Source organism: Sinohyriopsis cumingii, chromosome 12, assembly GCF_028554795.1.
Source record: "Sinohyriopsis cumingii isolate HCF-2022 chromosome 12, ASM2855479v2, whole genome shotgun sequence".
NCBI classification, from domain to species: Eukaryota; Metazoa; Mollusca; class Bivalvia; order Unionida; family Unionidae; genus Sinohyriopsis; species Sinohyriopsis cumingii.
Window position 1 is genome coordinate 29,819,815 of NC_142972.1, and position 14,715 is coordinate 29,834,529.

Below are 14,715 nucleotides of genomic sequence, written 5' to 3' on the forward strand. Positions count from 1 at the left end.
ATTTATATAAAATGATTAACAAAGTATATATTTATATAAAATGATTAACAAAGTATGAATTTATATAAAATGATTAACAAAATATGAATTTATAAAAAATGATTAGCAAAGTATAGATATAAAATGATTTACAAAGTATGCATTTGTATAAAATGATTAACAAAGTATGCATTTATATAAAATGATTAGCAAAGTATGGATATAAAATGATTAACAAAGTATGGATTTATATAAAATGATTAACAAAGTATGGATTTATATAAAATGATTAGCAATGTATGAATTTATATAAAATGATTAACAAAGTATGCATTTATATAAAATGATTAACAAAATATTGATATAAAATGAATAACAAAGTATGGATATAAAATGATTAGCAAAGTATGGATTTATATAAAATGATTAACAAAGTATGCATTTATACAAAATGATTAAAAAAGTATGGATTTATATAAAATGAACAAAGTATATATTTATATAAAATGATTAACAAAGTATGCATTTATATAAAATGAAAAACAAAGTATGAATTTATATAAAATGATTAACAAAGTATGCATTTATATGAAATGATTAACAGAGTATGGATTTATATAAAATGATTAAAAAAGTATGGATTTATATAAAATGATGAACAAAGTATATATTTATATATAATGATTAACAAAGTATGGATTTGTATAAAATGATTAGCGAAGTATGAATTTATATAAAATGATTAAAAAAGTATGGATTGATATAAAATGATTCACAAAGTATGCATTTATATAAAATGATTAACAAAGTATAGATTTATAAAAAATGGTTAACAAAGTATGCATTTATATAAAATGATTAACAAAGTATGAACTTATATAAAATGATTAACAAAGTATGGATTTATATAAAATGATTAACAAAGTATCGATTTATATAAAATGATTAACAAAGTATGGATTTATAAACAGTGATTAACAAAGTATGCATTTATATAAAATGATTTACAAAGTATGAATTTATATAAAATCATTAACAAAGTATTCATTTATATAAAATGATTAACAAAGTATGCATTTCTATTACATGATTAACAAAGTATGCATTTATATAAAATGATTAGCAAAGTATGGATATAAAATGATTAACAAAGTATGGATTTATATAAAATGATTAACAAAGTATGGATTTATATAAAATGATTAACAAAATATGCATTTACAAAAATCATGAACAAAGTATGCATTTAAGTAAAATGATGAACAAAGTTTGCATTTACAAAGAATGATTAACAAAGTATGCATTTACAAAGAATGATTATGCATTTTTGTAAAATGATTAAGCGTATGTCACCTCTGAATACAAAAAATACATCAGAAAAGATGGCTATGGCAATAAATGATAATCTAATACACATTTATCTTCTACGATTATTTTGCTTACCATAGAAGTAAGAGGAATTAAATAAAATGTAATAAAAGCAAATCTTAAATTAAATTTAGAAAATCAGTGCTATAGAAGACCAATTGACATCTACATTTTATAAACATTATTTGAATGTCTTTCTATAATACATTATATTTAAAGTAGAGTTTGATTAATAAAGAAATGACTTCTTTGTTGTATTTTGTATTAATAATATTTAATTATCTACTAAAGGATACCTATTCCGTTAAATTGGACTTTGATCATAGCTAACATGAACAATTATAATTGCAATATTATAGAACTTAAAATTCTTATATATATATATATATATATATATATATATATATATATATATATATATATATATATATATGAATTTAATTATATTATTATAAGCAATTTCAATTACTATATTATATAATTTAAATTAACTATACATGAAATCTTTTATTTGAACTATATTTTGAATCTATTTATATTAGCTATATTTTGAATCCATTTGTATCAACATATATTTGGAGAGGCTATTAAAACATGTCATTAAAACACCATTAAAGTACTAGAAAGTCTCGTTGGAGAGGCTGTTTTAGCATATATTAAAATCCCATTTTCATATTGTAATCATATCACGAAAGTCTGTTTAAGAATGTCATTAAAACCCATTTAAATATTGTAAACGTATCACCGGGAGTCTGTTTAAGCGTGTCATTAAAACCCATTTAAACACTGTAAATATATCACCAGAGAAGTTATTTAAGCAGATCATTCAAACCTATTAAAAACACCATGAACATGTCATTGAAGAGGTTGTCTTAGCATATCATTCAAACCTATTTAGGCTCCACAAACATGTGTTAGGAGAGGGAGTTTAACAAATCATTAAAAGTGATTAAAAGCACTCGTCTAGTTTCATAGGTAGGGCGCGGTACAAAGTTGTGCCAGATTCTCGCACGTTTCTCAAGGCATATACGCAATGGGTTCGGTAGGGCCTGATTCAAGCAAGCAAGCAATCCGAGATTGATTTTGCTAATTCTTCCTGACGTGAGCACACTGCATAGCTATGCAAGAGCTCGGTGTATTTTATTCACTTTGCTAAGAGTATAGACAAGGATATAGAAAGGCCGTCATTGCGTTTTTCTATATACCTTTTATGCATTTGGCGACTTTGACCATGGCTTTGGTTGTAGTAGTGTTTGGAATTAGCTCATCAAATGGCTGTTCCATCAAATGTCGATAGTGGCATTGGTTGATTACGACTTGCAATTGCAGATCTGCAGGTCATATCGGATGAGGGGATGGTGTGTGAGGCGCTATCATTCTTCCTAATTTTAAAAAAGACACAAATGGAGATGGTTTTGTCGCGTAGCACTAAAGATATGTGGTCTCTGATTGCGGTTAGCTTTGTTTCGGGCAAGATGAAGATTTCATCATGGTTGTTGGCTTTCGTGGATAGTCACTAGATGAAAACAATACCAGCTGCAACGCCTCAAGGAAAGCTTAAAACGGTGATTCTCAAGAGTAATCACATTGGGAGTAGAAGTGATAGTTGAAAATATTTCAATCCCCGTCACACTGGTGCCCAGAGGAACAACCGTCAGTGTGGTGTCAACACTATCCACCGTGTTTACTGCGCGCTTGCACCGCTATTCAACCTCTGACAGTAAGTTGGCTTCCGCCTCGCAGATCTATTTCAGGCGAAATTCTTGTTTGTGTTGGACTTTTGTGTAAGGCGAGGTTATAATTCCGCTTTAAACAGCGTGATATGAAGCTTTAATTGACCTAGAGGATTGGGTGGGTTGGCTCCCATGTGAAGATGCACATCTAACATGTTATCGTGGTGTACTGGTAAGATGGAGGTGATGTCAAAAGAAGGCGTTCGTTTATCTGATGTCACCAGATCTGGGAATAACAAGGTCCTCAACACATCAGCAAGCAAACCCACCAAGTGTCACACATGCCAAATCGTTTGTTCGCAGGTTCTACATCTGTTTCTGGTCGATAACAGTGATACAGAAGAATGCATATGTTTCGAATATAACTCTGTTTCTTCTACCGGCGAGACAAGTGATACAAGGCCTTACATAGCAAACGAAAAGTCATCGCTGAGGACGTTTCGCTGAATACCACCTTGTCATTGTGATAGCGATTGAGCCATTGAACCCCACCCCCTAGGGCAGTACTTTTGGCTATTTTTCCAAAGCAGACATATCAATTAACCTTCAGTGTTCTTAGGTTGTGTTAGGATGCACAGGGTAGCTCCAGTGATTGATGTTCATCTGCTTGCATCCTCCAATCTCAACTGTTGCCTGTGAATCCCTAGGAGGCGAAGATATACGTGTGAGCTGCACCACTACCCCGTCCTCTTCCTCAACCGCAGGATTGGTAGGGGACAACAATGATTCGTTTGCATTGCCTATGTATTGTTGCTCCTCTATGGTGATATTACTATGACTTTAAGCATAGCGCGAGTTCCTTTTGGGAAAGTCGAAGAGAGAGTGGCTTGTTATCTATATTTAATTTGCATTGTTTGTTAGTTTTCTTCTGTCACTATACGCTATGGATAATTGTATTTTAGATCTGACCTTATCCAAAATCAAGTTCTTTTTCTACCTGACCTGAATCAGCGATTTTTGGTTTAGTGAACAATATTTTTATCTCAATCTGAGTCAAGAATATTAGAAATTCTACATGAAATGCCGGGTCTACCTGTTGTTTAGGACATTTTATGATATAACTTTAGACACAGACCTTCTAACTATGATTTTTTTTATTATCTAGTTAACATTTGGAACCTACCAGAGTGAAATTTTTCATTACTTAATAGTTTTTTTGTAGAAAATATTAATTGTGACCAGGGGTCAAGTAGGGTACTAAACAATCTTGTTTATCTAGAAATTATTTCTTCGCGGTGTAAGATTTGAGCAGAAATCAGTTGCATTATGGTTGCGTTCAGTGTTTCATTTGGCTTGGGATTAATTTATTCAAATTATTTAATTCGAATGATTAGTCTCTTGAAATACAAAGTGCTCAAAAATAGCATTCTTGGAAATAGAGACTTGGATTTATAATGAAATTTCAAATAAGGATATATTCTTGATTGTATTATTGTGATCCAACAAAGACTGTTGGCATATCACCACAACACGGGCTGCCACAAGAACATCAACATTTTCAGCATTAAATTACTTATTTTGGAATGCCAATAAAGTTTATTCAGAACTTTAAATATTTGAATTCGTTTTAGAAATTCAATAATTATTTGGGATTTAATTCGCAATACCGTCAGTTCGTTTTACATTTTTCACTTTGCATTCTCGAGAAATAGATTATTTGTTGAATTTTAGAAAGCTTGTAGCTCTCACTCTTTTCTATTACTAAACATCCCGAAGCTGGTGCGTTGACGTTGACACCTTCGCACCCGATGGTGTCTCCAGTGGCAAACGTAGAAGCAAGGATACTTGTAAACTTTCGTGTGAGACGTTGCGAGAATGACAGACTGATTACTGTTTTCGTGTTGTCCGTGTACGATTACATTTACATTAATGAAAAGGGTTGCCTACTTTCCGTTACCACGATGTCCATATGAATTTAACAAAGTAAAAGTCGACTCCGTGGATGTTGATAATGTCTTTGCTATTGCCGAGGGTGAGACAACCGACGTTTTACGTTTTGCGTTGAATCCCTTTAATAGTAGCCAGACACATTTATTGCGGTAATTCTTCTAACCGACGTGATACGTCAGGCTTTTAAGTACGCGACAGAAAGGCTACGCTTTTGCTGGCCTTGGTAGCACAGTCTGCCCCGTGGCCGAGATTTTCAGCATCTGGAACGACATTAAAGGGGATATGGTCTGAAGGTGCTTGCAGTGTTGTTACTAATGTAGCCAGGGCCAGGTAGACTCCTAGTGTATTAGTAATTGTCAGGTACTTTTATTTAATATCATGGGTGATGATACACCCCTGGATACCGCCGTTACGCAATATACAGCAACGTGGCATACCATAGACACAATATGTGTTTCCATAAAAGACTAACCACCCACACAAATAACTAGTAGCAGGTGCTGTTTTTCTATCGTCACTATTCCTACCTGAGTTTTGTGTTCGAGATGGACATAATGCCGCGGGATGTTGAAAAACGATAGGGGATTAGCTAATGTGTGTGTGCCAACTCCGAAAATCTCATTTTGGGTAGTCAAAAAGATGGAGGTGAGCGGTTCGAGATGGAGCGTCCAGTTTGGTTCAGTAAGTATGATGTTTACCCACCCGGTCACCACCTTATAATCCACAGTATATATTACTTTATTGAGCATATTTATGTTGCTATACCCATCAGAAAAGGTGATAGCTATCCTGATCTTATGAGCTTGGAAATCGAACACGTCAAAGTTCTTGTTACCAAACGTAGCCGAAACGTCGTACTACCTTGGGCCGAATGTAATTTTGCAAAGGTCCAACTAAACTATTAGGCAATAAAACTTTGATGATTGTCAGAACCAACACTATAGTCTGTTCATACCTCCATGTTTGCTTTTACCCCTCTGCCGATTCCATTAACGGCTATCTTTAATGTCATAAAAGTGCACAGAACATAGTTAATTCATTCACTGACGTATAATTTCTAACCTGTATTTGACCAGAGTGGGCCTAACACTGGCATCCTCTGCGCCTCTCATGCATAACGGATTTTCCATACTAACACGGCGCCATGTTGCGTACACTATGGGCAAGTTGATTTCCTCGGACAATATTGTGACGTAGTTCATCTTATTCGGTAACTGCCGGATAATTCCGTAAATTACCATTATGTTGAGGATTTAGAGTTACATCCTTTGCACACATGTACATATAAAGTACACCGCTTGTTAAATCAACGTGAAAGGCAAATTTGTAATGGTCATTCTTGTCCTTTGCTTGAGTTGACATTGTAAATATCGGAAGCAGACGACTTAGTGTTTTCCTTCTATGGACATACATGAATAGTTGTGAACACACCCCTTTGCTGAAAATGGACTTGTCTGGCAATTGGAAATGACTGGCGAACAGGTCGTCTTTTACAATGGAAACGTCCGTTTGGAATGAAACGCGCAGATGATAAGGTGTTTTGATCCCACCTGGGCATAATCAGTTTGAAATTATAATCAATAAATGAACTAAGTTCAGTGCATCTTTTATCTCATTTGTGCTTTTCTTATTTTAAATCGATAGGGGATTACAAACAAACGGGGAGGTATATTCAGACTATAGTGCGGAAGCGACAGTATTTACACAAGGGCATCGCTTTAATATAGTGTGTGTGGGATATTTAACGAGAGGGGGAGTAGAGCTGTTGCTCATTTTTGACGTGTACGTTGAGGATGGCAGTTCGTTCCGGACCAGATTTGATATCATATCCGATATTTTCGTGCTACCATTAGTGAAGTCGAAGACGCCGTGAATAACTGGAACTCTGGAATGGCATACATTAATACGAAGTTTCTGCAATATCACATAATCTTTGCTTTCTAGTGCGAGACCACCGGTTGTAGCGCCAGCTTCCGCAAACATCCGTTGCTTACTGAAACAGCAGGGACAGGGATGTGAGAGATGGTACGCAGCTTTTACTAGTTCCATTTTCACTAGTAGGTAAAATGTTCCTCATTCATATTAGATGTCCTATTCCAGTGCAAAGAGGGTGGAACGCATTTGAAAACTACATCATCATGGTCATGAGCACGTTTGCAAGGAGTTTAATAGGATAAAAAGACGGACTGGCGAGAGAAGTACGGTCAAAACAAAGGTCTAGGCACGATGTATGGTTATGGCAGCAATATGGGCTTGTATGAACTTATCACCGCTACGTGAGACGTAATTCATTAAACGTGTTCTTTACCAACAACCGACGAAGCATGGTACGTTGGACATATTGCAAAGGACAATAGGGCTAAAGACGACATTGTATATTTCATGCTGGTCAACTCGTCATGCTTTACTCAGACCGGGTAGAGCGTGTCAATGATAGCGTTCGCACGTACATTCTGAGAAATTCTGGGTGCGCAAACTAGGACGCTCAATATGACAGTGAAATCGAGAAGGCGTTTGGTGTAAAAAGAATATCGGGTTTTTTTTCCCCCCAGTGTTGGAGATGTGGCAGCCTACAAAGAAGACGCCCTAATGTCAGCAAAATAAAAAAAAATAAAAAAAAAGATAAAAAGTACATGAAACTGCCCAAATACCACTGAAGCAAGCTAGATTTCTTTCTTTGGGGCCGCTTCTACATGATACCAGGCGATATGGAGTTTTAAGTCGGATTAAGGTGCCAACGTTGATGTTAATTTGTTAAGGTTGTCCGCACATGTGAAAAACACACCACAACGGCCGCAGTGAACAAAGCGTGTAGAGATCGGCTTCGAGCCTCCCACATAAACACTTATCTGTTTCAAGAATAGTACAAGTGCAAAGTGCTGCTATGCAAAACTTGCAGGTAGCACCGAAGGTCACTATGCCACCAAAACGACAGCAGTCGTGGCTGGCTTGCAGCTCTCTGGTCTTTCCGTTCATTCTGCTATCTGCGGGTGCTCTTGTGAAAACGTAGAACGGCAAAAAAAAAAACAAAAAAAAACAAACAAAAAAACCAAAAAAAAAAAACCGCACCGTTATTGAAAGGACAAATCACCAGATTCTAGGCCAGCCAGCCAGCCAGCCAGCCAATGATACTGCACCTGTTTTTAGAAAGAAAGAAAGAATGACACAACAGTACCAATGTAATCAGAAAGTACCGCCAAAGACTTTTCTTCAAGCGTTTCTATCACCCTGTTCAATCGCTCCCGCTGCTTTTTTACCCATTCTATTGCGCTCTTGGAAACCAAAAGGGCCGATGTCAGGGATATGACTCTGAGACGGTGGTTTTGATTGTGACGGCGAACATAATGGTGCTAGTGATATACCTCAGCGCCGTGAGATCTGATTGTTTGAATGTACAATTGACTGTATCCAGAATCCTCGATTTTTCATATTGAGGCCCACTCTCTTAATGCTGACAGCCTCTAGCCGCGGTTTGCGTTCTAGTCATATATTGTTTTATAATGCAAACTAATATTTCATGGCTCATCTCTTTTATTTCATTTTTGTTCAGGTTTGTATAATTTTCCACCTAGATCAGCGTTTTATTTTCTACGTTGTAATAGTTATCGAGCACTTTATTCATTCTTCGCGAGGTTATTTAAAAGCGCCATGTGTCCACTGAAACGTTGCTTTTAGCATGTTAATCTATGTAACAAGACAAGGTAAAACCCAACAAGCATTACTTTTCCAAAATATAAATTTATTCCGCTAAAATAAAAAAAATCAACCAAAGTGAAAGAATTAAAACTAACTTAAAGTATATGAATATGAAGAATATTATCCTAAATGGGCTATCAGTTTCACATTAATCCGGAAACTATCCAAAATGTATTCCGAATGAAAGTTATGGTTTGCTTATGTGATAGCAGAACTGAAGCAACAATTCTGTTATCTAAACGTTTTGAGTTCAAAGTAAATTTCATGAAAATAGAATATCACTATAAAGTTCTTTGAAATTTTCACGTAATCCGACATAACTGTTTAAAAGTTCAAGACCTTGAATGACTTCGCATAATCCACAAAGTACTTTAAACTGTAGAATGCATGTTTTTCACTCCGATATTGCAACGCACAAATTATAAATAAACCACGATTCCATCTCTCTCTTACAAAACTAGCACATAAACTGATAAATCCAGACGCCGCTATGCCTTGCAGGAATAGAACGTGCAGATGCTGCGTCTGATGGAGAGTCTGGACTAAGAAGACACCAACCAGCCAAGTGATTAATCTCCGTTAATGTCTTGTTATCAATGCTATTTTAAAAGATACATTTAATGCTACAAAATTTCTAAATACATCTTGTAACCCTATAATTTACTGTTGGCAATGCAATTTTACCAGTATATTAATAGGGAGATAATATCTAAATTGGCACCATGATGCCGCACTGACACAATGCCCTACTCACAGAAAAAGGACTGGTGGTCTACGGGCGACGAAAACTATAAACATACTATTGTAGAAGTGCGCTCAGCTAAAAAAATTAATTTGTAAGCTTTTAAGCGATATAAAATGTAAATCATAGGCCCTCTAAAATGTTAAATATATAATTGGGGAGGTGCAATCAGCTACAAACGTATCATTTCTTGTCCTCCTGAACGTTAAAATATTGCATTTCTGAGCCTCTAAACGTAAATACCTAGTATTTTGGGGTTGATCTATAAAAACGATTTTATGTTTATTACCGATATCTTTTATTTTATATACCTTTTAAAGAATTTTAACACTTATGTTATGTTATCTTGTATATCAAGTTTAAATTTATAAGGGAAGGGTATCTATTCCAAAATATTTGTTCAATCTACTTTTTCAAGTTTCAAACTTTAAGTTTAGCTATCACCTTACAGCTACAATTGTGCTGAAGTGGCGTAAAACTATTTCATAGACGTTTGGTCTTCAATTATTTTACATTGGGTGTAATGTTTATTCCCTTTTTTCTGTATGCCTACAGACATGCTTTTTCAGTAGTATTGGGAGTCAGTTTTATGCCCTTTTGTTTGTGTGTGTACAGACATGTTTTTTCAGTAGTATTGGGAGACTCTAAGCCAGTATTATCTCGTTTGCTTGTATCGTTACCCGAATGCTCAGTATGAATATTGCATTACATGATTCTTATGTCAATTTTATCGTGTTGTTTGTGTTATGCAAACATGCACAGTTTCAATGGTATTGTCAGACTCTAAGTTAGTTTTGTCTATTTGGTTGTACTTCTATATTCACGCTCACTTTTAGTATCGTTCAGCAAGGCTTTAAGTCAGGTTTATCTTTTTGTTTGCGTTATTTCATACATAGTCAATTTCAATGCAGTGTTACGAGTGTGGTTTTAAACCTTGGAGTTCGGAGTCTGAGTTGAGTTTGTATGCTCGGGCATTTAGGTGACTATTAGGCCAGATACATTTTTATTATTCACTTCCTTCCAGTGAGTTCAGATTCTGGCCTTGGGTATTGACTTCAAGACCTTGATGAGGCCAGATACATTTTTTATTATTTACTTCCTGCTGAGATCTCCAATGAGTTCAACTTCTGGCCTTGAATATTGATTTAAAGACCTTGATTGCTGGTTTACACTTTCTGTTCGGCTTTTTTTGTAGGTAAGCGAGCGAGATTGGAGACTAACGTTCCTTCCCGCCTTCAAGGAGTGTGTAATGGCCGGATCTTACAGCCTCATGTGCAGTTTCAATAAGTAAGTCCTAATTTAACTGCCCTTTAGCTTCAATAAATAAGTCCTAATTCAACTGATCTTTTGACATTCCCATTCTACTGAGAAGACCTTGAAATCCATGTCAATCAAGCGATTAATTTAGCATGTACCAGTCCTCATGTCAACATTGCATAAATATGACCTATATCAACGATAAAATATAGGTTTGAAACGTGTGACTTAAATGACAAACTCCAAAAGAATCAGTACACCACATATAATCCATTAAATCTCATAGAGCAATCAGTACGACATCACAAAAAATGCTGTAACTCTCATGTAGGAATCAGTACGACATCACAACGAATGCTGTAACTCTCTTGTAGGAATCAGTACAGCATCACAACGAATTCTATAAATCTCATGTACGAATTAGACGTAACAACGAATCCATTAAATTTCGTATAGGAATCAGTACGTTGTCACAATGAATGCTATCTCGTAGGAATCAGTACGACATTACACCGAATCCATTAAATCTCATATAACAATCAGGACGACATCACACCGAATCATGTAATTCTTATGTAGGAATCAGTAGGACATCACACCTAATCCAGTAAATCTCGTATAGGAATCAGTACGATATCACACCAAATGCTATTTTTTCATGTAGGAATCAGTATAAAATCGCACCGCATGCTATTTTTCATGTAGGAATCAGCAGGACATTACACCGATTGCTATAATTCTCACACAGAATACAATAATTCACTTGGAGGAAGCAATATGACATCATACTGAATGCTACAATTCTCAAGTAAGAAACAGTATGACTTCACTCAGAATGATATAACTCTCATGTATAAATCAGTAGGACATCACACCGAATGCTATAATTCTCAAATAGGAATGAGTACATCAACACCGAATGATATAATTCTCAAATAGGAATGAGTACATCACACCAAATGCTATAATTCTCATTAGTAAGAATGAGTACATCACACCAAATGCTATAATTCTCAAATAGGAATGAGAACATCAACACCAAATGCTATAATTCTCACGTAAGAATGAGTACATCACACCGAATGCTATAATTCTCATATAGGAATCAGTAGGACATCACACCAAATGCTAAAATTCTCAAGTAGGAATGAGTAGGACATACAACAAATGCTATAATTCTCAGCTAGGAATCCGTATGACATCACACCGAATGCTATAATTCTCATGTAGGAATCGGGAGGACATTACGTTGAATGCTGTAATTCACACGTAGGAATCTGTACAACGTCATCCTGAATGCTCTAAATCACATGTACAACAAATTCTATAAATCTCATGGCAATGAAGTTAGAGAATTTAGAATTAATGGTATGATTACACTGTACATGGATTCAAAAGGTGGTTAGTGCCATCTTTTTTCAAAAACTCTTTCAAGGGCCTTTTGGCATGATTCAGTGAAACATAAACTTTGTTATTTTATATATATATAAATACCATTATTATGTCTCCACCGTCTAATGGTTTCTTTTATTTAAAACAAATGAAACAGTGTTTCACTCAGCATCTTTAAAAGAACAGATCAGACGTAATATTTCCAGACACACACAAACGTGGTATCCAGGTCATCTCGAAAATAAAAGAACATTTAATATTAAATTTATACACTATTTCCTATTAACATTCGGTAGCTTGAAAAAGTATTGAGTAGTTCCGATTATGGTATTTCAATGTTTAAAATCAACTTCTGTGTTTTGAAACTATCGTCATTAATTACCTTCTGATAAATTACAACACGGTTTCTCCTGAAAGGTTTGGTGACATATTTGATTTCGATGGCCGTGTTTGCAAATGACAACTTTACCCGTGGAAACGTTAAGTTTGCTCTGCATGGACTGTCTACAAAAAATCACACCTTTTAGTGTCACTGTATAAAAGTGCAACTACTGTTTGTCCTTAATGTGTTTTCGACACGATCTGTATTTCTTTTATGTTGATTTTGCAATTCAGTTTCTTTTCCTCAAGTCTTTTTGCCTTTTCAGAATAAACGGAGTCCCCGCCTGTGTTAATGATAAGCTACTGTGGAATATTCTCAGACAGGAATGGGGTTTCCAAGGTTACGTGATCAGCGACGAAGACGCCATAGAGAACATGATAACTTACCACAAATATTTCAACAATTCCATAGATGCTGTTGCAGCCTGTGTGAAGGCGGGATGTAATCTAGAAGTGACGACAAGCAACCCAACTCCGGCATACTTCTCCATGGGTATGTTGAACTGTAGTAACAGTGGTTCACATGGTATTCAATAAAATGATGTAAAATCTCGTTGCCTCTAACAGGGTTCATTTGGATTCAACCGGTGGTAAGGACTAGGTGCAATATTAAACGTGTAACCCGTTGACTCAGACCACCGATCCCTCCAACTGATAAATTAGATCCCATCAGAGTCTGCTCAATCCAGATTCTGCTTTTAGCGTGAAACTTGAGTGCCTTCCTTTTTCCTGGTGATTTTGCACATCTTCTGAGATGTATTACAGTTACTTTAAGTTTCGTCAGTCAATCACTCTATGGAATACATGGTCCTAGGTTCTTTTTGTTGGTGATGTGTATAAACCAGGCACTATTTTCACAAAAATGTTCTCCAACTGAGATTTTTACTACAGATATTTTTTTGGGAAACTTAAATCTGACCTTTGATTCACGTTAGCAGAGTGCTTGAATTTTGAAGTCCAACGTCAAGTTCTATCGGTGATATCCAGGCCAAAATAATCTAATAAAGCTATTTTTGTTTAAAAGAATGTGCCGATCTCCCCACCCAACACCCCTGCCCCCCCCCCCCCAATTTATTTTTCTTGCGGTTGTGAAGTTGTCATCAAATTGTACATTACATTACTCCCTCATTATAACGTTCTCCATTGTAAGGGAAGAGTATGCTGTCGTAAAGTGAGGCCATCTTATAGTGGAGCATACTTTTGTTATGATGAGATTTTTATCATAACCTTCTTCTCACTTCTTGCTATGAGAATGAAATACTCAAAACTTAAGAAATGTCTTTGTTCATGGAAAGAGAGAGAGAGAGAGTTCGAGAGTTCAGGCTCCCTTAACAAGAGGTGTCATTTGTAACTGTGTATATACGTCTTTAGTCTTGGGGAGGCTGAACGAGAGGTAGCGGGAACGAGTGGAAGGAAGACAAAGCTTTCGGATTATCGATGAATGAACTAACTTTATATATATATATATATACATATATATATATATATATATATATATATATATATATATATATATATATATATATATATATATATATATATATATATACACAATTAAATATCGACTAAATTAATGATAGCCAAAGAGTATAAAATTCAACAGTTGCGATTAGTGTACTAATCATTTTGAAGAAATGCATTTTACTGAATTTAAAATAGAATACTAATTTGGAATAGGATGCTAAAACATTATTCTTTGTTACTTAAAGAATATTTTATTTCCAAATTACGTTTTACTAAACATGAAGTTGGTAGCGAATTCGTTTTTTTTAAAATACAATAATCAATACTATAAATGCAAATGAATATTCTTTAAACAATTAAACATTCCGATATATTATAATATAAAATAGAAAAGAACTCACAAAAAGGTTGCAAAAATGTCTAGTCTAGACACCTTAAAGAAGTCTACGAACACAGACAATGATTACCTGTAAGGAAGACAGAGCTGTCTGATTCTCGATGAATTAACTGATTTTGTGCAAAGCTTGTTCTCAATTTATACGCAATGTTGGACGTATCCTTTGAGTCAAATATGGACATTCGTCTAGCTACTTTTTGTATTCATTCGTTTCGAGTCAGAACGATGCTCACGTCGTCCTCACTAATATTATCTGTGTCTGAATACGTCATCAGACAGACAATCTGCTACATCAGTTTATTTGTTTTAAGAAACACGTGGAATCATTCTGGTATACTCAGCAAAAAGGAATTTCGCTTATTCAGCACAACTTACAACCTAGTCTAAAATTGTTTGACTTTTAGGAAAGAAAGGAA

The 14,715-nt window shown here is 35.1% G+C and overlaps 1 protein-coding gene across 4 annotated transcripts in view; it reads left to right on the forward strand.

Annotated features, from left to right (window-relative positions):
- Positions 1-14,715, forward strand: part of LOC149786171 (uncharacterized) — a 45,273-nt gene that overhangs the window by 12,342 nt on the left and 18,216 nt on the right. For all 4 annotated transcript variants that reach the window (XM_089976525.1, XM_089976526.1, XM_089976527.1 and 1 more), the window contains 2 exons: positions 10,604-10,695; positions 12,705-12,931. In XM_089976525.1, coding sequence (XP_089832651.1) covers positions 10,604-10,695; positions 12,705-12,931 — 319 coding nt within the window. The remainder of the gene's footprint in view (positions 1-10,603; positions 10,696-12,704; positions 12,932-14,715) is intronic.